This window comes from Eptesicus fuscus, chromosome 7 (genome assembly GCF_027574615.1).
Source record: "Eptesicus fuscus isolate TK198812 chromosome 7, DD_ASM_mEF_20220401, whole genome shotgun sequence".
Taxonomy (NCBI): Eukaryota; Metazoa; Chordata; class Mammalia; order Chiroptera; family Vespertilionidae; genus Eptesicus; species Eptesicus fuscus.
This window is the reverse complement of record NC_072479.1, coordinates 87,155,028-87,180,140: the sequence shown is the minus strand read 5'-3', so window position 1 is coordinate 87,180,140 and position 25,113 is coordinate 87,155,028. Positions and strand designations below refer to the sequence as shown.

The window sequence follows — 25,113 nt, the reverse complement described above, 5'->3', positions numbered from 1 at the left end:
GATGACAGCCCCTCGTTTCTGTACCCTGGGGCCAAGACCCTTGTCTTCTGTATCAACAGGGCTGGACATGTTGTCCATGCTCAATACACAAAAATAAGTTCACGTTTTTGAGTGGCGAGTGAAAAAGGATATTGTGGTCAAGTGAGGTTGGAAAATGCTGGCTTAAACAGGTTTCTCTATTACAGGGCTTCTCAGAGCCTTGAACATGCCGTTGAAAGGTTGACCATGTGTTGATAATTGAAGCTGGGTGAAGCATAGGGGTGCATTATCCTATATTATAAAAGGCTAATATGCAAATCGACCAAACAGCAGAAGGACCAGTCTCTTTGATGTGCACTGACCACCAGGGGACAGATGCTCAATGCAGGAGCTGCCCCAGGTGGTCAGTGCGCTCCCACAGGGGCAGCACCACTCAACCGGAAGCCAGGCTCATGGCTGGCGAGTGCAGCCGCCGTGGCTGCCTCCGGCAGCGCTAAGGATGTCTGTCTGACAGCTTAGGCCACCCTCCTGAGGGCTCCCATACTGCGAGAGGGCGCAGGCTGGGCTGAGAGACCCCCTCTCCCCCGAGTGCACGAATTTCATGCACCAAGCCTCCAGTACTATTTGTGTGTGTGTATATATTTCAGAGAGGAAGGAAGAGGGAGTGATAGGAACATCGTTCAAGATGAAGACACACATGCCCTCCTGGCCCAAGGATCCCTGAGCCCCAGCTGTGGTCTTCTTTAATCCAACTCCCTGATGTTTAGGGCCTCTTCTCCCAGCAGATGGCTGCTTCCCTAAGCATCATTCCCATGAGATTATCTCTCCTATAGATGGATCCATAAGCCCCTGGGCAAGGGGGGGTGGGCGAGTTGATCCCCATGGGGCACTGTGGCAGTGCTGAGGATAGGATCATAACCAAAATAGGCCACATACGTTGAAAATAAACACTTTATGCAAAGACATCCTTTAAGGCGGGTGGAGTTCCCATCACTTTCAGGGACTCCTGCCCTGACCCAAGGAAAAACGTGAGTAGGGACCAGGTAAGAGACACAAAAGGGGCAGCCTGGACGCAAACTGATGACAAACGGAGTAAGAAAGCAATGGAGAGTGTGGACAGTCTGGGCTGGGGTGGAGACAGGAAGAATCCCAGCTCATCCGGCTTGGCCTAGAGTCAAGGTGCTAAACTCCTGGCTCCATCGAAGCACAAGGTCCTCGCTTTTGGCTGGGGTCAAGATATTGTAACTCTCGTTCTTCAGACATCTCATGCGGGACACCTACACGGGGATCGGGTACACACACAGAGTTATAGAACAAGGAGCCAGCGGTGTGGAGGTGGGCAGGTGTCAGAAGTCCCACGAGAACCAGAGGCAGGCAGGCAGGCATGGGCACAGGGCAGTAGAGGGAAGGAGGAAACTCAGATGTGGGTTTTTCCAGCTGCCAGAGACACCAAGGGGCCCCTCCCCCTTTCAGAAATCAGGAGGCTGAGGCTGGGGGAGGAAGTGACTTATCCCAGACTTCTTGGTGAGTAAGAGCAGAAAGCAAAACTGCAACCTCAACCTCTAATTCCCAACCCAGCTGAGGTTCTTCCTGTGGGGCCCTCAGGGCCCTCACCTCTCCTCCGCAGCATTCCTGCCAGACACCTCTGGCTGGGGCACCTTGCTGACTCCAAGGCTGGGGGAGTGGAGGAGAGCAAGTGCTCTGGTGGAGGCCTCTGCCCTGAGAGGCAAGTAGGAAACTGCTCTCCACATCCCAGCTGGGTGGAGCAGGGGTTAGGGTGTGGCCCAGAAAGGACACCCAACCAAAGTGACTGATTTAGAGGGGCTGATGGGAGGAGGGGGGGGCATGGTGACGAGCTCACCTTCTGATCCCGGTTCCTCATCAGACACTGTTGGCTTTTGAAGGCACAGTAGTTTGGGTACTGCACATAGTCTGTGTCACAAATCTAAGCCAGGAGCCAGGGATGGGGAGGCGGGGAGATATCAGAAGCCTTTTGAGACACCAGCCCTCCAGAGAGTGCCCGCGGCGAAAGAACCAAGGGCAGGGGGGTGACCTTTCAGAACCAGACCTTCGACACTGGGGGGGGGGGGTCCCTCTCTGAGGAACAAGCCTTTGTCCCCTCTGCCTTTCCCATCCCACCCGCAGTCATAGTTCAGTTAGTGGGAAGAAGCCAGGAGCCGGAGCGTGGGAAATGGCTTCCCTCTTGTTCAGTTGCTGGTAAAATGGCTGAGGAATGGGGAATGAGGAAGGGGGCACTAAGGGTGCAGAACATTGGAAGGGGGCCAATTAGTGAGCCAGCCTCAGGGAGCCTTCTAGTGATGGGCAAGTGAGGGAGAGGGTAGAACAATCTAATGTGCGACCTCGGCTGAATCACTTCCCTCTGTGCACCTCGCCTCCCCATCTGCAAACCCAGGGATGCAGCAGAGACCTCTGAGACCTCTTCCAGATCTAGGGGCCCAGGGAGAAGGTCTGGGCAGGGGCCCCTCAGCTCAGTGACCAGCCCTTTCTTAAGCTGCCCCTACTTTTCATTGTCTTGATTTCCCCTGTTAAACCACAGAAAGGAGGGGCCTGGCTCTCAGGTACAACAGGTAGTTCCACAGAGGAGATAACTTTGGGGAGAGGGAGGGGGTCAATAATGCCATTGGGCAGGAAAAGCACTGGAAGTTAGGGAAGGAGACTGTCAGACCGAGGCAGGGAAGTACTGGATCAGGGGAGGGGCGGCCCTTCACCCATCACCTAGTCATTTGTTGTAGGGATGAGTATAACTTTGGCCCAGAGTGGGAAGTAACCTGACCAAAGCCCCTTGGCAGGTAACTGGCAGAGCTGGGACCAGAAGCTCTGTCTCCTGCCTCCCGGTCCTGTGCTTGCTCTCCCACCACTCCCAAATCCTACCTTCTCTGCCAAACACAATCCTGCTCGTGTGTGTGTGTGTGTGTGTGTGTGTGTGTGTGTGTGTGTGTGTGTGTGTGTGTGTGTGGTCTCTTGAAGAGAGGCAGCCAGTTTAGTGAGGACTGGTTCTCAGAAGCCAGGGGCCCAAGTCCCCTCCCACATCCTAAGGCTGCCTGGAGCAACCAACCAGAAGGAATTGGGGTGAGGGTGGTGGGGTTGAGCTTTGGGGAAAGGCTCTGACCTTGGTGGGGAAATCCCCATCCTGGAAGCTAAGGAACTCAGCCTGGAGCCAGCCAGCTACTCGAGTATCTTCACAGCCCTTCGTGGCTAGCAGGGCACACCAGAAATCCAGGCGAAGGCCGCCATAAAAATCCATCCCGTAATAGCGGCCCGATTTTACAGTCCCCACCTGTGGCAGAGGGGACAGGGGAGAGGTGTGAACCCCTGCTCCCCCTGCAGATCTCCCTTCCGGATAGATGTCCGGAGCCTGAGGCCTCCCCCACTGAGGCTGCCCAGTTAGCTAGGTACCTGGATGCCGATGGACATGCTCTGGGATGAGAGGAAGGGGCTCATGAAGGGTGTTTTGTGGGAACCGTCACATTGCTGCCGCTGCAGGTTGGCCTCCGAGTGGCATTGCTCCAGCTTCAGGGAGCAGAAGGCACAGAGGGGACAGATATCGAGGTGGTGCCGCCCAAGGCTGTCACAGACCTAAGGCAAGAACGTAGTTAAGAGGCTAAGGCCGAGACTGTCCCACACCTCCGCCCTCCAGAGCAGCTCCCACAATGTCTTTGCATCCGGGCTCTTCCAAAAGCTTTTCTCCCTGTCCCCCTCCCCAAGGGCTCCTCAAGGGCCTCGCCTCAGCACTCTATTTCTTCACCCTCCTCCTGGATGATTTCTCTACTCCCAGGTAATCCTCATCTCTCTGCACGTGACACCCAGATCTCTATCATCAGTTCTGATCTCTTTCCCAAGCTCCAAATCCTCAATTGCCAGGTGCCTGGCAGCTGTCCACCATCGGGTGACCTACAACCACCTCTCACTTAGACTATCTGAATAGAACTGCTAACTTTCCCCGTTTCTCTAGTCTTTCCCAATGATAGTGCTAATAGTTACAAAGGGTCGACACAGGGCTAAGCACCTAGTAAACGCTATCATCTCATTTAGTTCTCACAAGAGCCCGGCACGAGCATAGGTACTCATAATATCTCCATTTGACTAGCAAGGAAACAAGCTTAGTGAGGCTAACTTGTTCAAAACCACATGCCTCACAAACAGTGGAGTTGGGACAGAGATCCAGTCCTCCTAACTTCAAAACCTATGCTCGACTTAGGTTTAAACCTCCGAGTTCCTGGAAGACGTTCTTTAGAGTGGATCTACCCATCTCCTAGCTAGATTCTTGGCCCTGACTGAGCTCCCTCGGTCTTCTCAGGAAATCCGCAGTCAACCCCATCCTCCTCCTTCTCCACCCATGGGTCCAGCACACCGTGGTGCAAAAAATCCCCTTGTTTACTCTGCACAACAGCTCATAAGGGAGGCATAGTCATGCCTCTCACCAAAAAATGATTACTGAATTCCCTTTCCCTACCAAATTAAATACAAATGCTTCAGACTGCCACCTGGGATTTTTCATGTTATGACCCTTACTATTTCTTTGGCTCTATCCCCTCTACTGCTTTCCTCCAGGCAAAAATGGGCTCCTTACTGTTCCCTGAATCAGGCCCTAAAATCCAGTGGGCTCTCCACGACTCCTGAACCGCCTACACTTAAAAACCTCTCTCCAACACCTGCCATACTCCTTTTGTAATGCTGCTGAGTCCTCCGTGGGCTCCAGGTTCTTTAAGGGCAGGAGCAATGTGCTCATTCTTTGTCCGTTATGAAATCTCTTTCTTGCCTCACAGATTTTGCACATGCTATTCCCTCTAGCAGGAAGCTTCTACCAAGTCCTTTCTTTGGCCGGGTTAATTTTCTTTCTCTAAACATCAGTTCCTCTAAGAAGCATTTTCTGATCTTCCCAAACACAGACAGTTATCCGCCTCCGCTCTCTCTACACTTTGTATTTATCCATTACAGCGTTTCTCCTGTCACACTGTTCTGCCTGTTTCCTCATCTGCCTCTCCCACTAGGACTTCAAGAGCCCCACGATGATTAGACCTATCGTGCTCATCGATAACATCTCAAATACCTGTTCAGAGTTGGTGACCAGTCAATATTTGTTGAACAAATGGATGACTAGATGGCATACCAACTCCCAACAGATGTTTGCTAACTTGTATTATTTAAAAACCTAAAGGGTATTTTGCCGAAACCGGTTTGGCTCAGTGGATAGAGCATCGGTCTGCGGACTGAAAGGTCCCAGGTTCGATTCCGGTCAAGGGCATGTACATTGGTTGCGGACACATCCTCGTTGGGGGGTGTGCAGGAGGCAGCTGGTCGATGTTTCTAGCTCTCTATCCCTCTCCCTTCCTCTCTGTGGAAATCAATAAAATATATTTAAAAAAAATAAATAAAGACCTAAAGGGTATTTTCCTGGGAATAGGACTTGCTGGGTGGTGAGAACACATGGAGACTGGAATTTCTCTACAGATCCCTGGAATGGCTTCTATGCCCATTTGGAAAGGAGAGCTGCATTTAAGGTAAAGCCAAGGTTTGAAGATGGTTAACTGGATGAGGAGATGACTAAAGCCTAACAACTCAAAGATCTGAAGAATGAATTCTGACCCTAGCCGGTTTGGCTCAGTGGACAGAGCGTTAGCCTGTGGACTGAAGGGTCCTGGGTTTGATTCTGGTCAAAGGCACATGCCTGGGTTGTGGGCTCGGTCCCCAGTAGGGGGCCTGCAGGAGGCAGCTAGTTGATGATTCTCTCATCATTGATGTTTCTATCTCTCTTTCCCTCCCTTTTCCTCTCTGAAATAAATAAAAAAATATTTTTAAAAAATGAATGAAGTCTGAATTGGAATGGATTCCTGACTAGTCTTGAGCTTTCCTCCTTTAAGGTGGGCTGGAAATGTCCTTCCAAAGAAGGGATTCCCACTGGAAGAGGACCTCTCCAGTGATGCCTCATGCTGTCTGTATCCCTGTTCATCCCCCCACTCCCAAGGCCTAATAGAGCCAGGCCCAGAGGATGCCCAGTGAGCACGTATTCATTAAACAGCACGCTGGGCCTACCGTCTTCCCGAAACCAAGGATCTCATCCTCCAAGTGCCGCCAGGCCCTGGCTGTGGGGGTCATGATGCAGGTGTTCTCCACAATGGAATAGCACATCACCAGTAAGGCCTCCACGTGGGGCAGCTGCAAGAGGCTGCAAGGAGACAGACCTGGTTGGTGGGGAAGAAAGCTATAGCCATTCTCTTTCCTTCCCCTCAGACTCTGTTCTTGGTCACACACGTTCAGCATGCTGGATGGGGCCTTAGAGGCCTCTGGACCAACTGCCTCCTTTTAAAAATGAGGAACTGAGGTTCAGAAAGGGGAAGTAACTTCCTCAAAATTGCAATGTCTATCAAGGCCATAAACAAGACCAGAACTCAAGCCTGGCAACTCCAGGTACAAGACTCACTCCACTAGGAATGAGCCACGTAGGAAACAGGCATCTAAGGCAGGACTTAAACCAATGATGGCCGCAGAACAGGTGAGGCAGGCGGTTACTAGGTGCGCCTGAAGCCCAAGCAGGTCTGAGTGGGTCTAGAGGTCAAAGTTGGAAAGTGGGCTTCTCATTCCCAAAGATGGCAGCAGGAAAGGTAGGGCCAGTAGAGGAGTCAGAATTTCCTGTACCTGCCAGAGTTTTGGCTTCTCCAAGCAGAGTCTTCCTCAAACACACCCCTCATTTCATCCATTTCCTGGGCAGATTGAATGAGCTCCTCCATCATCATAGGCGTAGACTTCACTTCCCGCACCCGGGCAGTGAAGGACAGAGGGTTGGAAGATAAACCAGCCTGGTGCTTGGGCTCTGAGTCTGTCTGCAGCCCATACATGGCATGCAGTCTCTCCCCTATCCCCAGTCCTTGGGCCTGCTTCCCCTCCCCCTCCTCTCCCTCCTCCTCCTCCTCATTCTGCTCCTCCTCTTCCTCCTCCTCCTCCTCCTCCTCCTCTTCTTCCTCCTCCTCCTGTTCCTCCTGCTCCTGCTCTTCCTCCTGTTTTTGTTTTTGTCCTTGCTCCTGCCCTTGATCCTGCTTGTGCTCTGACGCTTGCTCTGGGCCTCCCAGGGACATGGAGGCTTGCAGCAGCTCCTCCACGTTGTTCTTGAGCAATTCGGGCCAGGGCTGGAAGGCCTGCCGTTCTGTGGCTGCAGCAGAGTTTGGGAGGGACAGTCAGCTTTCTGGCCTCTGAGTGTTTTTGTTCAGAGGGACACACACATAAACACCAAGACAGAAGAAAGCAGCCGCAATCCAAATTACTCACACAGTCAAGTATAGGTGACACAGAAAATAATACAAATATCAAAATAATATTACCATGGTGATTGTGGAGTTGGTGGTTTGTTACCTTTCCACCTCCCTACCAGTGCCCCTCTTAACCGCCAACTCAAATTCTACCTGTTGTTCCTCTCACTTAGGAAATAACACATATTCTGAATAGTTGGCAACTAATTCTCTCTAGACTGAAGATGTTAGCTTACAAAAGTCCCAGGAATGTTTTGGGGAGCTAGGAAAAATGGAGTCGGGGCAGACTTGGAAGTAATGCCAGAATATATTCTGAGACAGGACAGCTCTAACTTGTATTCCTAAAAAGCAGTTTCTTCATTATGTAAAGAGCTGCCTGTGTCCATCTCCCACCCTTTCTCAACATTCTTCCCGTATCCCTACCACGGAGGCCTTACATCCCGGGCTCTGGGATTTATAGGAGTTGCTGGTAGTCTCCTAGGTTGGGAGGGTCTCACCTGTGTTGAGGGATGACATGGGGGAGGTCATTGTGGTGGGCTGTGCTTCAGTAGAAGAGTCTATCTCCTTGCCAGTGTTAGGTGAGAGAATTGAGACTGGCTGGGAGCATCGGACCCTCTGCAAGAAGAGAAGGGATGTGGGGATGCCTTTGCCACAGGAATGCCTTACCCCAGTGGTCGGCAAACTCATTAGTCAACAGAGCCAAATATCAACAGTACAACGATTGAAAATTCTTTTGAGAGCCAATTTTTTTAAACTTAAACTTCTTCTAACCCCACTACTTCAAAATAGACTCGCCCAGGCCGTGGTATTTTGTGGAAGAGCCACACTCAGGGGCCAAAGAGCTGCATGTGGCTCGCGAGCCGCAGTTTGCCGACCACGGCCTTACCCCAACTTACTCCTCAGTCCCTCTTCCAGGATGCCTCCTCTCTCACAGTTCCTGGGCAGGGATGAAGGCACATGGTCCCTGGTGGAACCCTCTAGACCTGAGAAAGGGTTCCCCTGCAAGATAAAACTCCATGTCTTGGACACAACCCGGCCTTTGGTCTTTAATGTCTGATTTGAATGAATCACTGACTGTTAGAAGAAATGGAAGGGCTTATCTTTTTGCCTCTTCCCTCCTTTTCTTGCAGTAACAGGAGTGTTCTGAATGCCCAAAGGGAGTCTGCATTCATACATAATCTGGGTAAGTGATTGGCAAAGTGGCAGGGAAGAAAGCCCTAAGGATGGCCCTCCTCAGCTTCTTACTGCCACTGCCTCTCCCTTTGTCCTGCGACACCAGACCCACCTTTGTCCTGGGACTCACCTTGGCATAGTAGACGTGGTTGGAGCAACGGTACTGAGTAAACTGGCAGAAGGACTCAAACCAGGAGGCGTAAGGGAGGTCGGAGCACACAGCACCTGGGAAGGGGCAGGGGTGCAGAAGGTGAACACACAGGGGCACCTCCCTCCTGAGGGCGGTGGGCGCCTTGGGTCTGGAGAGTGGAGAATATGGGCGCAGGGTCAGAGGCCAGCCCTACCCTTCCCAGTCTCCAAGGCGCACAGATCTGCCCCAGGAGGCGGGCCCTCACCGTCGGGCACCAAGCCGTGGTTCTCGTATTGGTCCAGCTGGACAAGGGTGGGGTTCCGGCAGCCGTGGGTAGCTCTCAGCCGGCAGGTGGTCTCTGCCTTCCAGGTGGGGGTCAGCAGTGCGAAGAAGTGTTCGTATTCGGCGGGAGAGAGAGGGCTCCCGGGAGTGGAGGTCGGAACTGAATCCTCGCCTGGGGCAGCTGGAGGCAAGAGCAGCACTGCGGGGCGGGGAACAGACGGATGGGTGGACGGACCGAACTCCAGAACCCGCTCCTGGCCCGGGATGGACCCACGCTGGCCAGCGGAGCCCCGTGCGAATTAGGATCGGGGGTGTCTGGTCGGTGGGGATGCCAGGGACAGAGGCAAAGGTGAGCCCTGGGGAGATGGGGAGGAGATCAGGTCAGAAGCGACGGGGCGCGTCCACCGTGAGAAACGTTTCCGAATCAGTAAAGGAAGGGTCCTGGGGGGCGGGGGGCGGAGGACCTGGCCGGGAGGGAGAGACTGGGAGGTGGGAACCCCTCACCCTTCAGGAGTGAGAGAAGGAAGCCAGCACCGAGCTTCCTCATGGCCCCAGACAATCCTCCCGCGTTCCCTGGACCAAAGCGGCCTCTAACGGGCCAAGCCAGAGAGAGCCGGCGGGTGCGGGCCCGCAGACCTGGAGCGGAGGGGCGGCTCTGACGTCACAAATGCCCGGGGGCGGGCCTCCGAAACTGACGTAGGAGTCCTCACATGTCCAATTCCAGTTCGAGAGGATAATGATTAAGGTACCACTGACGCTGTAATCTTTTTTTTTTTTTTTAGCACAAAACCAAATATTTATTAGGCATCTACTAATTATAGGTGCGAGGCATTTTCCTTTAGGTGCCTGAGCTATATCCGTGAGTAAAAAAATCCCTGTCCACAGGAATGAATATAAAATGTCTCCAGAAGGTTACTAAGGGAGAACATTCTCCTGTATGTTGCTGTAGGTTTCATGTTCACTGTTATTGCAGTATGCACTTCCAACATATTATTGCCATTGTTTGTTTACATGTCTGGTTTTCCTTCCTGGACTGTGGGCTTTGGATGGCAGGGATGGCATAGCTTACTCTTCTGACAATGGCCGGCATTCAGTAAATGGCAGGAAAATGAACAAATGAAACTGGACTGCCCAACAGGCTGTTGACGTCTAATGTCTGAGAGATTGTGCTTATCTTGGTCTTAGAAGAAAATCGGTGTTTTTTTCCCAAATATCTTTAAAATTTTTTTTAATGAATTTATTAGGATGACAGCTACACTAAAATAAAGATGCAAATTGACTGTACCTTCGCAACACCCACCAGCCAATCAGGAGTGAGTAAGCAAATTAACCCAACAAAGATGGCGGGCCCTAACTGGTGTGGCTCAGTGGATAGAGTATCAGCCTGCGGACTCAAAGGTCCCAGGTTTGATTCTGGTCAAGGGCATGTACCTTGGTTGTGGGCACATCCCCAGTAGGAGGTGTGCAGGAGGCAGCTGATTGATGTTTCTCTCTCATCGATGTTTCTAACTCGCTATCCCTCTCCCTTCCTCTCTGTAAAAAATCAAAATATATTTTTAAAAAATAAAAAGATGGTGGGTTAATTTGCATACACAGGTGCCAAGCGGCCAGGGGCAGGATGCTTGTGTTGTCACCATGGCAATGATGCAGGTGTTCTGCACCGCCCCAGCCGATCCAGGCCTCTGGGCAGCACGGGAAGGTGTAAAGGTGTCTCCAGGCCAGAGCGAAGGCAGAAAGGCAGCTCTGGCTGGAGCAAAGGCGGTGCCAGCAGCCAGGGGAAGGAATCTTCATATATCGGGCCTCTAGTTGTTTAACAAAATTAAATAGGTTCCAAGTATATAGTTCTATGATACATCTCCTGTATATTGTATTGTGTGTTCACTACCCCAAGTTAAGTCTCTTTTCGTCACCATTTACCCACCCTTTACTCTCTACCTTCTGCACCCCTTTTCCCTCTTGTAATTACCATACTGTCGTCTGCCTTTTTCTCCCCTTAATCCCCTTGCCTGACTTTTTCATCCAGCCCCCAACCCCCTTCCCTCTGACAGCTGTCAGTCTGAACTCTGTATCTATAAGTCTGTTTCAATTTTTTGTTTATTTATTGTTTATTTTGTTCATTAGATTCTACATATAAGTGAGATCATATGGCATTTGTCTTTCTCTAACTGGCTGATTTCACTTAGCATAATACTCTCCAGGTCCATCCATGCTGTCGCAAAAGGTAAGATTTCCTTCTTTTTTCTTTTGTTAATCTTTACCAGAGGATATTTTTTCCATTGCTTTTCAGAGAGAGTGAAAGGAGGAAGGAAGGGACGGGGAGGAAGGAAGGAAAATATTGATGTGAGACACATCAATTGGTTGCCTCACGAATGGGCCCAGACCAGGGGAGTGGGGAGTGAACTAGCAACCCAGGTACATGTCCTTGACCAGGAACTGAACCCAAGACCCTTCCGTGCGTGGACCGATGCTCTAACCACTTAACACCACCAGCCAGGGCAAGATTCCCTTGTTTTTTATGGCCAAATAGTATTACATTGTGTAAATGTGCCACAGCTACTTTATCTACTCATCCACGGATGGGCACTTGGGCTGCTTCCAAATCTTAGCTATTGTAAATAATGCTACAGTGAACACAGGGGTGCATATGTATTTTCGAATTAGTGTTTCAGGTTCCTTCAGATATATTCTCAGAAGTGGAATCACTGGGTCATAAGACAGTTCCATTTTATTTTTCGAGGAAACTCCCTACTGTATCCACAGTGGCAGCATGAATTGGCATTCCCACCAACAATGAACAAGGGTTCTCTTTTCTCCACATCCTTGCCAACACTTGTTGTTTGTTGATTTATTGATGACAGCCATTTGACAGGTGTGAGGTGCTATCTCCAGTTTTTCATTTGCATTTCTTTTTTTTTTTTTTGCATTTCTTGATTATTAGTGACATTGAGCATCTTTTCATATGTCTATTGGCCATCTGTATGTCCCCTTATTGGTGAATATGTTCTCCATTCAGTGGGTTGTCTTTTTATTTTGTTGATGGCTTCCTTTGCTGTGCAAAACCTTTTTAGTTTGATGTGGTCCCATTTGCTTTTTTCTTTTGTTTCCTTTGCCCAAGGAGATATATCACAAACAATATTGCTACATTAAATGTTCAAAATTTTACTGCATCCCCCCTACTTGGGACTGAACCCACAACCTGGGCATGTGCCCTGAGCTGGAATTGAACCAGTGACCACCTGGTGCATGGGACCATGCTCAACAAACTGAGCCACACTGGCCGGGCTTAACTGTTATTTTTTTTTTAAAGTAACATGCTGTTTCGATTACTATGGCTTTGTAGTATACTTTGATATCAGGTAGTGTGATTCCTCCAACTTTGTTCTTTCTCCAGATTGCTGTTGCTATTCGGGTTCTTTTGTGGTTTCATATTAATTTTAGTTCTGCGATATACACCATTGGTATCTTAATAGAAATTGTGTTGACTCTGTAGATTGCTTTGGGTAGCCTAGATGTTTTAGTGATGTTCTTTCTATTCATGAACATGGTACATGCTTCCATATTTATTTTTATCTTCTTCAATTTCTTTCTTCAATGTCTTACAATTTTCCAAGTATAGGTCTTTTACATCCTTGGTTAAGTTTATTCCTAGTGTTTGGGTATTGTTGTTTTTTGAATGTAATTACAAATGGGCTCGTTTTCTTAGTTTTTCTTTCTGTTCATTTTTGGTGTATAAAAATGCAACCAATTTCTGGATAGTTATTTTGTATTCTGCTACTTTACTGAATTCATTTCAGTTCTAGTAGTGTTTTGGTGGAATCTTTATGGTTCTCTATATACAGTATCATGTCATCTGTAAATAATGTTTTATTTCTACCTTGCCAATTTGGATGCCTTTTTTCCCTTCTTTTGTGATTTTCTGTGTGCGTGTTTTTCCCTTTTAATCTTTATTGTTGAAAGTATCACATAGGTCCTCCTCCCACCCCACGCCCCCCTTAACCTCTTCCAGCCCACTCCTGTCCTTCTTGTCTGATCACTGTAGCTAGGACTTCCAATATTAAGTTGAATGAGATTGGTGAAAGCCAATATCCCTGTCTTGCTCCTGATCTTAGTTTTTGCCCATTGAGTATGATGTTGGCTCTGGGTTTGTCATATAGGGCCTTTATTATATTGAGGTATGTTTCCTCTATTTCCACTTTGTCAAGAGTTCATATCATAAATGGGTGCAGCCAATATGGAAAACAGTATGGAGTTTCCCCAAAAAATTAAATATGAAGCTGCCTTTTGACCCAATGATCCCACATCTAGGAATATATCCTAAGAGACTTGAAACACCAATCATAAAGAATGTATGCACCTCTATGTTCATAGCAGTGCAATTTACAATAGCTAAGATCTGGAAACAGCCCAAGTGCCCATCAGTAGATGAGTGGATAAAAAAGCTGTGGTACATTTACACCATGGAATGCCAAGCAGCAGTAAAAAAGAAGGAGCACTTACTCTTTGAGACAGCATGGAGGGACCTGGAGAGTATTATGCTAAGCAAAATAAGCCAGTCAGAGACAGACAAGTATCACATGATCTCACTTACATGTGGAATCTAATGAACAAAATAAATTGATGAACAAAATAGATCCAGAGAAAGAAGCAGGGAACAGACTGGAATCTGAGGGAAGGTGGGTGGGAAGAGATCAACCAAAGAACTTGTATGCACACATCCATAACCCATGGACACAGACAATAGGGTGGTGAAGGCCTGGGGAAGGGGTGGAGGCAGGTTAGAAGGGGTTAATTGGGTGGGTGGGTAGGGGACATACATACTTTCAGCAATGATTTAAAAATAAATGTTCTGGATTTTATCAAATGCATTTTCTGCATCTATTAATATAATTATTAATTATCATGTAATTATTACCCTTCATTTTGTTTAGGTGGTGTATCATGCTTATTGACTTACAGATACTGTATGAGCCTTGCATCCCTGGAATAATCCCACTTGATCATGGTGTATGATCTTTTTTAATGTATTGCTGGATCTGGTTTGCTAATATTTTGTTGAGAATTTTAGCATCTATGTTAATCAGGGATATTGGCCTATAATTTTTTCTTCGTAGTGTCTTTATCTGGTTTTGGAATTAGGATAATGTTGGCCTCATAAAATAAGCTTGGGAGTCTTCCATCCTCTTGAATTTTTTGAATTAGTTTGAGAATTATAGGTCTTAGTTCTCCTTTGAATTTTGATAAAATTCACCTGTGAAGCCACCCAGTCCAGGACTTTTATTTGTTGGGAGTTTTTTTTATTACCTTTGATGAGGTAGGCCCTGTGTTGTCTTTTTAAAAATGTATTTTTATTGACTTCAGAGAAGGGAGAGGGAGAGACAGAAACATCAATAATGAGACAGAATCATTAATTGGCTGCCTCCTACACATGCCCCACAGGGGACCCAGCTCATAACCAGGAATTGAACTGTGACCTCCTAGTTCATAGGTCGATGCTCAACTCAACCACTGAACCATGCCAGCCAGGCTATCCTATGTAGTTCTTTAAGTACATCACCTTATTTCTTTTTCAAGGTAATCCCATACTGGATACTATTATCTCTCTTTTTCAGATGCGGAAACCTGCTTTAAGAAACAAATTGCCCAGCTGAAGCCGGTTTGGCTCAGTGGATAGAGCGTTGAACTGCGGACTGAAGGGTCCCAGGTTCGATTCCGGTCAGGGGCATGTACCTTGGTTGCGGGCACATCCCCGGAGGGGGGTGTGCAGGAGGCAGCTGATTGATGTTTCTCTCTCATCGATGTTTCTAACTCTCTGTCTCTCTCCCTTCCTCTCTGTAAAAAATCAATAAAATATATTAAAAAAAAAAAAAAAGAAAGAAACAAATTGCCCAATTAGGTAGCCAGGTCTAAATATGAGTATAGGCAGGGTTCTGGGGTGGCAGACATGGAATGTACAAAACAAAGTCAGGGCCTACCTGGATAGGAACCAGAGAGGAATTCTCCAGGTAAGATATGAGCCGAAAGGAGAAACGAAGAGTAAGGGTCAGGCGTGGGGGAGCTCAGTATAGGGAAGTGGTTTCCCAGTGGAAAACCCTGGTCTGAGACACCCCCCACCCAGCCAGTCAGCTTTGTCCTTTCCAAGTTGAGAAGTTGTGGATTCTGGTGCCCTTCTGGTTCCCTGTTTTGTCTTGATTTTTGGCATGTCATCCTCCCACCTCTTATCCAACCCAGAAATGCAAAAGTAAAAAAAATAAAAATAAAAAATGCTTAGCACATATACTAAAATGGTATCTTTATAAAAAACACAGCAGGCCAATGGGTATAGCTTTTATTCACCTACCCAAGTTCCTTTACATGTGGCTTCTTTGCATTCCACCTTGCCCCCTCTCCCATTCACAAGGCCAGGACAAAGCCTCTTGGCACAGAGGGAGGGGTGGCCCTTCAACTAGGGCTACAGCCCAGATAAGCTGGGGGAGCCCCCACCATGGAAAAAGGAAGATAACAATGAAAGTTTATTATACCACAGCCCCTCACAGGGTGGAGGGAATCAGGAGGGTTGGGGGAGTGCCCCCATGCTATTGCCCCAGTCCTTAAATACAAAGCCAGGGGAGTAAAGAGGACCATCCCTTGGAAATACAGCACCTACCTCAGCATGGAGGCAAAGGACAGTGGGCAAGACCACTTCCTTCTGAAGGGGGAGGGCTGGATGAGAGCATATACCCTTAGTGGCTACGGAATTCCTCTCTACCAGGATTTGAATGCAGCCTCAGCACCAGTAGTGGGGACAGGGGAGGAGAAAGGATGACAACACTGCACCACTCACTTCTCCCTGAACCCTCTGGCCCAGCACAGGCATTCCTCTCCCCACTAGCCCAGGTCAGGGGATGTGGAAGAAACTATGTCAGAATTCAAAGCCCTTATCTATTTCTTCTTCCGTTCTTGGGAACAGCGTGGGCAAAACCTAAAGAAATAAATAGAACATGATAGAGAAGGGGAGGGAGAAAGTGAGTGAAAGGGAGAATGCCCTCTTGCCATTCAGCGTAGGGGCAGTCCAGCTCCTACCACAACTCTCTCACTCACCATTTCCCCCGAGGCTTGGTTGTCAGCCCCACACAGGCAAAGTGGAACCACTCGATGGAACACTAGAAAAGATGGAAGCAGCAGAAGTCAAGGCAGGGTGGGACAGAGGGAAAAAAGAAGCCCCCCCTTCATAAATTCCTTACGAGTATTCCCCTATCCCATTCCTTTGAATAATTCTTAGAGGTCCCAAGGCCCAAAACTCCAACCACCTTCTTCCTATCCTGATGTCCCACTATTCAACCATTTCATCCCCTCTTGTTTCTACCTCATGTCCCCAGAACCCGCCATCCTGAGGCAAAATTGTTCTCACATCAGGATTGTCACAGCCAATCATCTCTCCATAGGAGACCTGGTGACAAAGGCAATAGGTGGGTTCGTTGGGATCCACAGGCATATCCAGCACATCAGAGGGGTGGACACTGCCAAAGGTCACTGAGGGCATCCCATACTCAGGACTTCTGTATACCAAGAGGAAAAGCAAGTGTCATCTGCGGGAAGGGAAGCTACTACTTGAGACGCAGAGGTGGTTGAAGGAGATCCTGGTGGGGAAAGTGATTTTGGTGCTTCTCTCTGTCCAGCAGATAACAAAATGGTAAGGAGAAGAAAGGAGGGGTCTAGGACCCTGAGGAATAGATGGGAGGTCTATGGGAGCCATGAAGAGGACAGAGAAAGTGGCAAGGGGCAGTGCAGGGTGGGAGTAGGGCCATGGGAGAGAAGAGGGTGTCATCTGGCTCCCAGATACACTCACGTGCGTACAAGTTTTAACTTCTTCTGGGCAGCCTTGGGGGCTTCTTCATCTGAGTTTTTCCCTTTAGACCGAGCACGGGCAGCTTTCTTCTCCTTTTGAGTTCGGCCTTCTAGGGGAGAGGAGAAAGGCAAAAGGCAGGGAGACAGAAAGACAGGTTAAGTCCTCCTTCTTCCTCCTCTTTCCAACCTGGTACCCCTCCCTCCTAGCTGAAGAGCTGGCTTCTTCTGCCTCTGAATCCTCGACCCGCTTCTGAGAGCCCACCCCCCTCCTCACTCTTTTTGCCTTTGCTGGAAGAGCTGTCATAGTCACTTGACTCAATCTGCTTCTCCTTCAAATCAGCCTCAAAACGAGCCAGGTCTGTGTCCAGCCGCCGAATGTGTTTGTCCACCTGGGTGGAAAGGAAGAAGATAGAGGTACAAGGCTGGTGCTAGTGAAAGAAAACAGGCTAAGGCAGATTTTATTCATCTCCCAGACCCAAAACAGATCCCAACACAGATGAAGGAGGGGTCTAGGACCCTGAGGAATAGATGGGAGGTATGTGGGGAGCCATGAACAGGGCCATACCATCTCATAGGTCTGCATGGCAAGCTGCACCTTGTCGTCACCAAATTCCTTGCACTTGCCATAGGCTTCCTGGATCTGTTTGAGAAGGGCCAATTTTTCTTCGGAGCTCAGGTTGCGGGCGCTACTCATATACTCAGTGGCCAACTTGTCAATTTCAGCCTTCAGGTCTACAACAGAGAGAGGCCTGGTCACAATGGCCCCTGAGTAGCTAGGTGATACACACTTCTTCCTCTTCTTCCTTGGACCTTTTCCATTGACCATAACCTTTGAACTAAAACGTACTGAGTGTTCACAGATACTGTGCCATGTACTCAAGTAATACAAATCGACAATATTTGTTTTAAAGGTGCCTTCAGGTGCTGCAAATTTTGTTATCAGAGTTGGAACTTAAATTATTGAAACATAATGAGGATCCTTTGCATACTGCACTAATACAAATTATGTTTTTGTTGTTGTCTGAAGATGTTTCTTTGCAGAGCTTGTTGCTGTTTCTTGAATTTTTGTCTTAAAAGCCAAAATTTTACGGTTTTTCGTCACAAAAATATGCCACCACAGCGCTAAGTGCTGCAAACAAGGTTGGGTTATCTGCTGCTGCTGGCTTCCAGGTCTGTGCATTTATAGCTCATCATTTAAAATGAGACATAACAATTCTTCTTACTGTCCACCCTTTTTTGCTCATCATTTACAACTTGCTTATAGTTCTCATCACTTTTTTTCTGTTTGTTATCTTACATATATTGTTCCAAACATTTTCATATTGGAAGGCTGGTGATGTCCCAAGACATAGACTACAGGTATCTACTGCCTAATATTTGGTAGGATTCATACAAAAAATGCCGACAAAAAAGAGACAGAAGCATGACTGTAACAGTGCAGCAACAGAGAACAGGAAGGACTGCGCACATACTATGCTTATGCCCCACTTCTTCGAGGCCCTTGGAAGAAGCTGAAAAAGCATGTAGTTTGATAACCTCCAAGTGGCCTTTCTGTGCCAGAGAGAGAGTTGGAACTGTATTACAAAGAGAGCAAGCTGGTTCTCAGAATTCAGCAGGCAGTTCTTAAGGGCGTATATCCAGATTTCAGATGATGTTCACCTTTTCGTGAGTAAACTTACCCAGAATAACTTAAGTTACAGTTTTAGGTATTATCAGCTTTTACATTCTTGAGCATGGTTTCATAAGAATGGAAGATAAGACCTATATATCCTTCAGCAGGTGTGGGGGATAGCTCCAACAGACACCTTTGACTTTGAAGAGACCAACCTGACTGCTGCAGTGTAGCCTCAGGCTCCCAGTGAATGCCTCAATGCAGCCAAACTTGTTCAACTTCCAAGGAAGGCCACAGATGGTATCTAGTGCTTCTGTAAGGTTGAAGACTACAGTGTAGAGATCCTGACGTTAATTGCTGCTTTTTCTTCTTTTTTCCTTTCTCTCTCTTTAAGAACTTCTGACACAGCAAAGCTCCTGTCTACCAACGTGAGTTGCAGTCCAAAGCCACGCTGCATTTTGTGACAGTAACGTTAACAATGGAGTAGAAAGAGTCTCGCCTTCCTATAAATATATTAAACATGGAGAACAGACATGATTCTAGAGTGGGCTTTTAGTTTGTTGAATTCTTCTTGAGGAAGATATAAAGAACATAGCATCTCTGAATTCTTGAGGCATTGTTGCAATATTCCATTTGTTATGGAAAGGCTGATATAGAAATGCAGATCATCATTACTCTCATTTTAAGAAATGCAAGAGAGTAAAAAAGAGAGAAGCCAGAGTTCTTCAGATCAGACCAGATGACAGGGTAACACAACAGAAAAAGAAATAACCACATACACTCAATATTCACATGGACTCCTTACTCTGTACGTACCCTCTGTCCTTTGGTCCAGGTCTCTCATGAGCTGAAAGTTTCTCTGGAGTTCAAAGGGGAGGTTTTCAATACCTAGGAAGAAGAGGGGTAACTGAGACGCACTGGACTTCATAGGCCTTATAGCTGTTTTTAAAGTGCACAACAGTACTCAAATTTCCCTCCTTTGAACCATTGGCTCTGGGACAGCATTCATCACTCCTTCCTCAGAAGAGGCTATGTCTGCCTCTCTCTACAACTAACCTCTCCATCTCTGCACAGCTTTCCAACCCCTTCCCCCTTCAGTGACTTACTCTACAAATTAGTTCTTCCCTTTCCCTTATTTTCAATTTCTGCCTCCAAGCTCCTTGCTCTCAACGTACAAATATCCTCCTGGTATCCTCCACTACTCATCACATACTCACTTCCAATCTTCTCCATATAGTAGCCAGACTGTTCCTTTAAAAAATGCAAATCTGATCAAGTCACTTACCCAACAGTAACTTCCTATAGCACGATTCCTAGTCCTGTTCTGCACTTTCTAACCCTTGCTTACCTCACACCAGCCTTAATTCATGTCAGTCCTCCTCTGTGCTCTCTGCTCTGATTATACTGGCCTTCTCTGACTGCCTGGAACTTGCCAGCAATCTTCCTGCCACTTGGCTTCCTACATGCTGCTCTCTGTACCTGGAATGTACCACCTGGTCTTTTTCATTCCACCTCCACCCTATCTCTCGGCCTGCTAAATTCCTGTTTATTCTTCAAAATTCAGCTCAAACCTGACTCTCCCATACTCAAGTAAATGCCTGAATTTTGCTGTCAAGTTATTCTTTCTCTATTCTTTGCACTTACCCAACTATCATTAAATAATTGTGTAATTAGTTACAGTATTTTTTGATATCTGTCTCCCCAGCCTTCCAGAAGGGCTGGACATGCCTGTCTTCTCCTTTTCCTCTAGTGCTTAGAACTATGGTTTGCATATGAGGGTCCTCAATAAATACTTGTAGAAATGCATGAATTCTTAAGTCTCGCCTATAAAAGAAAAATCTCTTTGCATGACTATACTTCAAATTTTAAAATGCCTCCACTGCTTTAACCTATAACTTCAGATCTGCTACCACCAGTTTACTGAGATTACTTTAAGTCACCAATGACTTATGAAAGCAAATGATGTTATCAGTCCTATCCCAAAACATGTGTCTGCAGCAGTTGGTGCCATCTTCTCTCCTTTGAGTAACTTACTTCCTCTTAGGATTCTGAATCTCTTATATACTTACTGGTAATTCCCACACTGGTGTTTCCAAAGCCTGTTCCTTACATGTTAATGTTTTCTTGAGATTTCTCTCAAACCTTCTCATTTTCTCACTTGTTTTTTTCTGAATGATCTCGTGCTCATTCATTCTCGTGGATACGACGACCATTCCTATACTTAAGTCTAAATTGAATTAAACATATTGCTGTTACTCCTAAATTTCATATCTTGTTGATGACATACTACCTATCTCACTTTCCAAACAGCGAATTAAGAAGTCACCTTAGGCCGAGACCGGTTTGGCTCAGTGGATAGAGCGTCGGCCTGCGGACTCAAGGGTCCCAGGTTCGATTCCGGTCAAGGGCATGTGCCTTGGTTGCGGGCACATCCCCAGTGGGGGGGTGTGCAAGAGGCAGCTGATCGATGTTTCTCTCTCATCGATGTTTCTAACTCTCTATCCCTCTCTCTTCCTCTCTGTAAAAAAATCAATAAAATATATTTAAAAAAAAAAAAAAAAAAAGAAGTCACCTTAGATCCTTCCTTCTCTCTTAACCATTTACTCATTCAGTCAGTCCTGTCATATTTAACTCCTAAATATTTCTGTCATCTCTGAGCTGGACTGTTATCACTAATTGATCTCCCTATTACCAAGACTATCATGCTCCAATTGACCATATATCAGTTGTTTTCCTTTATAAAAATCACTCCATTTAAAAAAATCTCTTGGTTCCTCACTAAAGTGCAAATTTCTTAGCTTGGCTTTGAAAGACCTTGGTAGCCCTGCCTCTTTCTCCAGGCTCACTTTCCATTCTTTCACCTTAGAGCAGTGGTTCTCAACCTTTCTAATGCCGCGACCCTTTAATACAGTTCCTCATGTTGTGGTGACCCGCGATGGTCTTAGGCGACCCTGCTAACGGTTCTCAACTTGTGGGTCACGGGACCATCGGAAAACACAGATATTTTACATTACGATTCATAACAGTAGCAAAATTACCGTTTTGAAGTAGCAACGAAAATAATTTTATGGTTGGGGGTCACCACAATATGAGGAACTGTATTAAAGGGTCGAGGCATTAGGAAGGTTGAGAACCACTGCCTTAGAGTCTTATATATCAAACACTCTTGACCTCACTTTTCCCTAACCTTGCCACAAACCCATCACTTTTGCTGATGCTTTTCCCAACCTGCAATTCCCGTTCTCTTTCCACACGGCAAAATACTCAACCTTCAAGTCTCTACTAGTACATCACTAGCTTCTCTTTCTCCACTGTTACCAAGTGTCCTTTTAATGTATTTTTACTATTTCACTTGCCACACTGTTTTATATTTATTAGCAGAATCTGTTTCCTACTACACCCGTGGTTGGCAAACTGCAGCTCTTTGGACCCTTGAGTGTGGCTCTTCCACAAAATACCACGTACCCTAATTAAGTTAATAACAATATACCTACCTATATTAAGTTTAAAAAATTTGGCTCTCAAAAGAAATTTCAATCATACTGTTGATATTTGGCTCTGTTGACTAATGATTTTGCCGACCACAGTACTAGACTATGAGCACTTGAGGGTAAGGGGTGTCTTATTCATTTTTTTTATATCCCCAGTACCTGCCACTATGTCTGAACCATAGCAGACCCTCAATAAATGAATCAATGAATGAATGGTTGAATGACTCCCAACACTAAGACAAATGTAAGCGCATAGGGTGACAGGCTTTGTGAAGGGGTGGATTACAAAAACGGAATAAATATAACACTAGATTTCCATTTGATGGGAATTGGATCTTCACTCCAAGAAGAGAAGCTTCCAGTTCATCATCTGACAGTGGTCACTCATAACCCCCCATCCCCACGAGAAGCCATTCCTGAGAAAGAACTAAGCGGAGGGGCCTCGAGATCTTTGTCGCTGCTCCAAATGGCAGAGAGTGATATGCTAAAACGACCAGATTTATATTCTGCAAAAAGGAAGAAAGATTCGGAATGATTTTGAGGAAAACATATGCCCAGAGGTTGGAGACCCTGAAGATGGGGCCAGCAAATATTTCCTCTTCAAGCCACAAGCCTCAGCCCCACCGCGCAGCCCCTCCCTCATCTTACACCAAAAGCCAGGGTTCGACCCTGCTGCCCCGCCCCCTCTTTCTTCACACCCTTCAATATTTCTCTCCCGGAAGCCCTTCACAACTGTGACCTCCTAACCACCGGGACCTCGGGGCCTTAGATCTCCTCAGCCCCGACCCCCGCCCCACCACTCTGTGACCCCTGACCCCCTCCTCCAGACTGCTCTTACTGTCCAGATAATGTTCCAAATACATCCCCGCAGCCATCTTGAAGCAAAACAAAGCAACTTCCGATCCACCCCGGAAGTGACTGAAACGCGACAGACGCCAAAGCTATTATTCTTGGGTTTGGGCCCTTCCGCCCTTAAGAGAAGAACTTCCGCCCTTAGTAAATCACCCGCCGGCACACACCCGCCCGGGGTCCACACTCGTCCTTTGGCGTAAGTATCCAGGACCGCCCGCAGAGGCGCCTTGAAGCGGCTTGAGCCCGCTTCCGCCCTTACTGAGCCCCGATACGCGACCGACCGTGGCAGTCATGACGTCACTGGAGATCGCCATTTTGCATCCCCTATCGGAACTTTTTTCTCCCTCCAAGACGGGTATGTGCGGTCGTGAGGTAAAACAAACAAAAACCACCCACCAAAACCTGTCTCTTGGATTATTTTTCACAAATATCCCTTTCCAGCACCTGGGGGGATCATTCATCCCTTTTGCAAAATAGAAATCTGGTGACTAGAGCTGATCCCAGCGGAGTCAGAACTTTCTCTAAGGTTGCTAGTTTCCTAAGGAAGTTGGGGAGGCAAATCGAGTGTTATGACATTAAAACGTCGGCATGTGTGTTCACTCAGACGAATACCAACTCACCAGGGTTATTTTTTAACATGGAAAAAGTAGATTGCGTATCAACTTTGCTTATACATACGAGTAAATCTATAATCCTCACAATAAATCTATAATTATCGACACTTTTTGTCAGGATTCTTGTCTATTTTACATTCAAATACATTCTCACATAAAATGACCTTCCCCTCTTGTTTTTGTCTCCCTTTTTATTCGAGTTTATATATGATGTAAACTAGCACCAGGATTCTGAAAAGATTGGAACAGGGAGCTGTCACAACTGGGCCAATTAGACGCCAGCTATCACCCTACTCAACTACAGTACAATGAAAACTATGCTTTTCATCAGCATGGAAAGCAATCAAGTGCATGACGGGCTGCCACCACACTAGTGAAACAGAACTCAAAATCCATAACCTAATGGTGATGTTAGTAAGACAATGTTTTGGAGATCATTGTCACTCCTAACTCACACATTGGTGATTATCAATGTTACATAGTAGGTTTTTAATGAGACAGGTTTTCAACCACATCATTTAGACCAAAATATGTGAAGAAGTATTAGGTGAAACCCCACATTCACTACTGAGCATGTGGTAAGACGTGGCAATTGAACCCAGACTTCACTCTGAAGTGCCATGCCCCTGGACAAGTAATTTAAGCTCTGTGCCTATTTCCTTTCTTAAGAGAACAACAGTACTCACTTCATAGAGTTGTTGCCAAGTCGAGCATATCATTTTTTAAAAAGTAGATTCTGGTTCTAATACCTGTGATGAAGGTAGGGATATGAAGGTCTTTTCAACTGTTGGTGAGAGCTGGGGCGGGGGGCGGGGGGTAGCAGTTAATACTCAGGAAGCTAACAAATATTGGCATATTTGGTCATGTGATATGCATTATGTCACACCACAGACGGAGACTACCTTGGATACCCACACGAAAGATTGAACCATAAATTAAGTAACATTTCATTGAGTATCTCACGCCAAACTGGTTTGGCTCAGTGGATAGAGCGTCGGCCTGCGGACTCGAGAGTATCTCACGCCATTGGGTAATGACCACCGTTGTCTAGCAGTCTCAGAGGATAGCCATGTTATCAGGTGTGGGAACTTTGTCACAACACTTTCAGTGCTTAAAGGTTTTTTGGGGGTTTTTAAATCTGCACTCAAGGATATTTTTCCATTGATTTTTTTTTTTTTTTTTTTAGAGTGGACGGGATGGGGAGAGCCAGAAACAATGTGAGACATACTAATTGGTTGCCTCCCACACTTGCCCCAACTGGGGATGGAGCCTGCAACTGAGGTATATGCCCTTTTTTGGAATTGAACCTGTGACCCTTCAGTCCGCAGGCCAACTTTGCTCACTGAGCCAAACTGGCTAGGGCTTGAAGGTTTTTTGTTTAATTCTCAGAAAGGAATCTTGGAGATAGTCTAGTCCAATCCCTTCATTTAACAGCTGAAGATGGATCTTGGCCAACACTGGTTGATAGAAGAGCCAGGGCTGATGTCCAGGTTTTCTGACCATCAGAAAACTGTCCTGCAATGTTATTCAATCCTGGTTATGGTTCCCACCACTGGAAACCTATGGTTTCAGGTGTCATCGTATAATTAAGATACATGCATATAGACACATGCCAAATGGAATTAGCACTGAGCCCACTGATGCTCAGGCAGTACAGGTCCTTTCAAGAGGCCATGCTTGCTATTCTTTGATAAGAAGCTTAGTGGTCTTAACACAACTGAAATCTTGCTGTCACATATTTAGGCAATGCAGTCCCCATAAGATTTGTATGTAGAAAATCTTATCAACCAAGATTTCACTTCAGAAATATCAAAGCTGTACCCGTCTGTGGCTGGGGATACAGTCTCATCACACAGCATTCCTTCTTCACATATAGAAACTCTAATGTAAA

At 46.8% G+C, this 25,113-nt stretch overlaps 2 protein-coding genes and 1 long non-coding RNA gene across 9 annotated transcripts; 1 reads left to right on the top strand and 2 right to left on the bottom strand.

The window, feature by feature from the left end:
- Nucleotides 1–912: 912 nt before the first annotated feature.
- Nucleotides 913–9,472, bottom strand: ACRBP (acrosin binding protein). Its single transcript, XM_008144834.3, has 10 exons — nt 9,334–9,472; nt 8,813–9,028; nt 8,548–8,642; nt 7,742–7,859; nt 6,637–7,147; nt 6,034–6,166; nt 3,397–3,576; nt 3,110–3,277; nt 1,841–1,924; nt 913–1,256 (listed from the first exon to the last, which is right to left on the bottom strand). The coding sequence occupies exons 1-10, from the start codon at nt 9,374–9,376 to the stop codon at nt 1,134–1,136; spliced, it is 1,671 nt and encodes a 556-aa protein (XP_008143056.2). The 5' UTR covers nt 9,377–9,472; the 3' UTR covers nt 913–1,133.
- Nucleotides 9,473–9,555: 83 nt separating this feature from the next.
- Nucleotides 9,556–14,653, top strand: LOC129149833 (uncharacterized). The gene is made up of 4 exons (XR_008556652.1): nt 9,556–9,574; nt 10,074–10,142; nt 10,951–11,050; nt 14,439–14,653. It is a non-coding gene; the product is annotated as an uncharacterized LOC129149833 (long non-coding RNA).
- Nucleotides 14,654–15,139: 486 nt separating this feature from the next.
- ING4 (inhibitor of growth family member 4) lies at nt 15,140–22,687 on the bottom strand. Of its 7 annotated transcripts, none has more exons than XM_008144835.3 (8): nt 22,595–22,687; nt 19,082–19,153; nt 17,219–17,385; nt 16,928–17,042; nt 16,655–16,763; nt 16,217–16,364; nt 15,907–15,968; nt 15,140–15,787 (listed from the first exon to the last, which is right to left on the bottom strand). In XM_008144835.3, exons 1-8 carry the CDS (start codon nt 22,629–22,631, stop codon nt 15,748–15,750), a joined length of 750 nt encoding a protein of 249 aa, XP_008143057.2. In that variant the 5' UTR covers nt 22,632–22,687; the 3' UTR covers nt 15,140–15,747. The 7 variants fall into 7 exon arrangements, with proteins under 7 accessions (XP_008143057.2, XP_054575325.1, XP_054575327.1 ...); XM_054719350.1 differs by having other exon boundaries at nt 16,217–16,361; XM_054719352.1 differs by having other exon boundaries at nt 16,217–16,255; nt 16,663–16,763.
- Nucleotides 22,688–25,113: the final 2,426 nt, after the last annotated feature.

Excerpts from the sequence above, each read along its gene's own strand:
- ACRBP (XM_008144834.3), bottom strand. The coding sequence starts at position 9,376 with ATGAGGAAGCTCGGTGCTGGCTTCCTTCTCTCACTCCTGAAGG. Across the intron at positions 6,167-6,636 it reads AGAAGCCAAAACTCTGGCAG|CCTCTTGCAGCTGCCCCACG; the intron begins GTACAGGAAATT and ends GTCTCCTTGCAG. Across the intron at positions 3,278-3,396 it reads GCATGTCCATCGGCATCCAG|GTGGGGACTGTAAAATCGGG; the intron begins GTACCTAGCTAA and ends CCTCTGCCACAG.
- ING4 (XM_008144835.3), bottom strand. The coding sequence starts at position 22,631 with ATGGCTGCGGGGATGTATTTGGAACATTATCTGGACA. Across the intron at positions 15,969-16,216 it reads TTGGCTGTGACAATCCTGAT|TGTTCCATCGAGTGGTTCCA; the intron begins GTGAGAACAATT and ends CATCTTTTCTAG. Across the intron at positions 15,788-15,906 it reads ACCAAGCCTCGGGGGAAATG|GTTTTGCCCACGCTGTTCCC; the intron begins GTGAGTGAGAGA and ends TTATTTCTTTAG.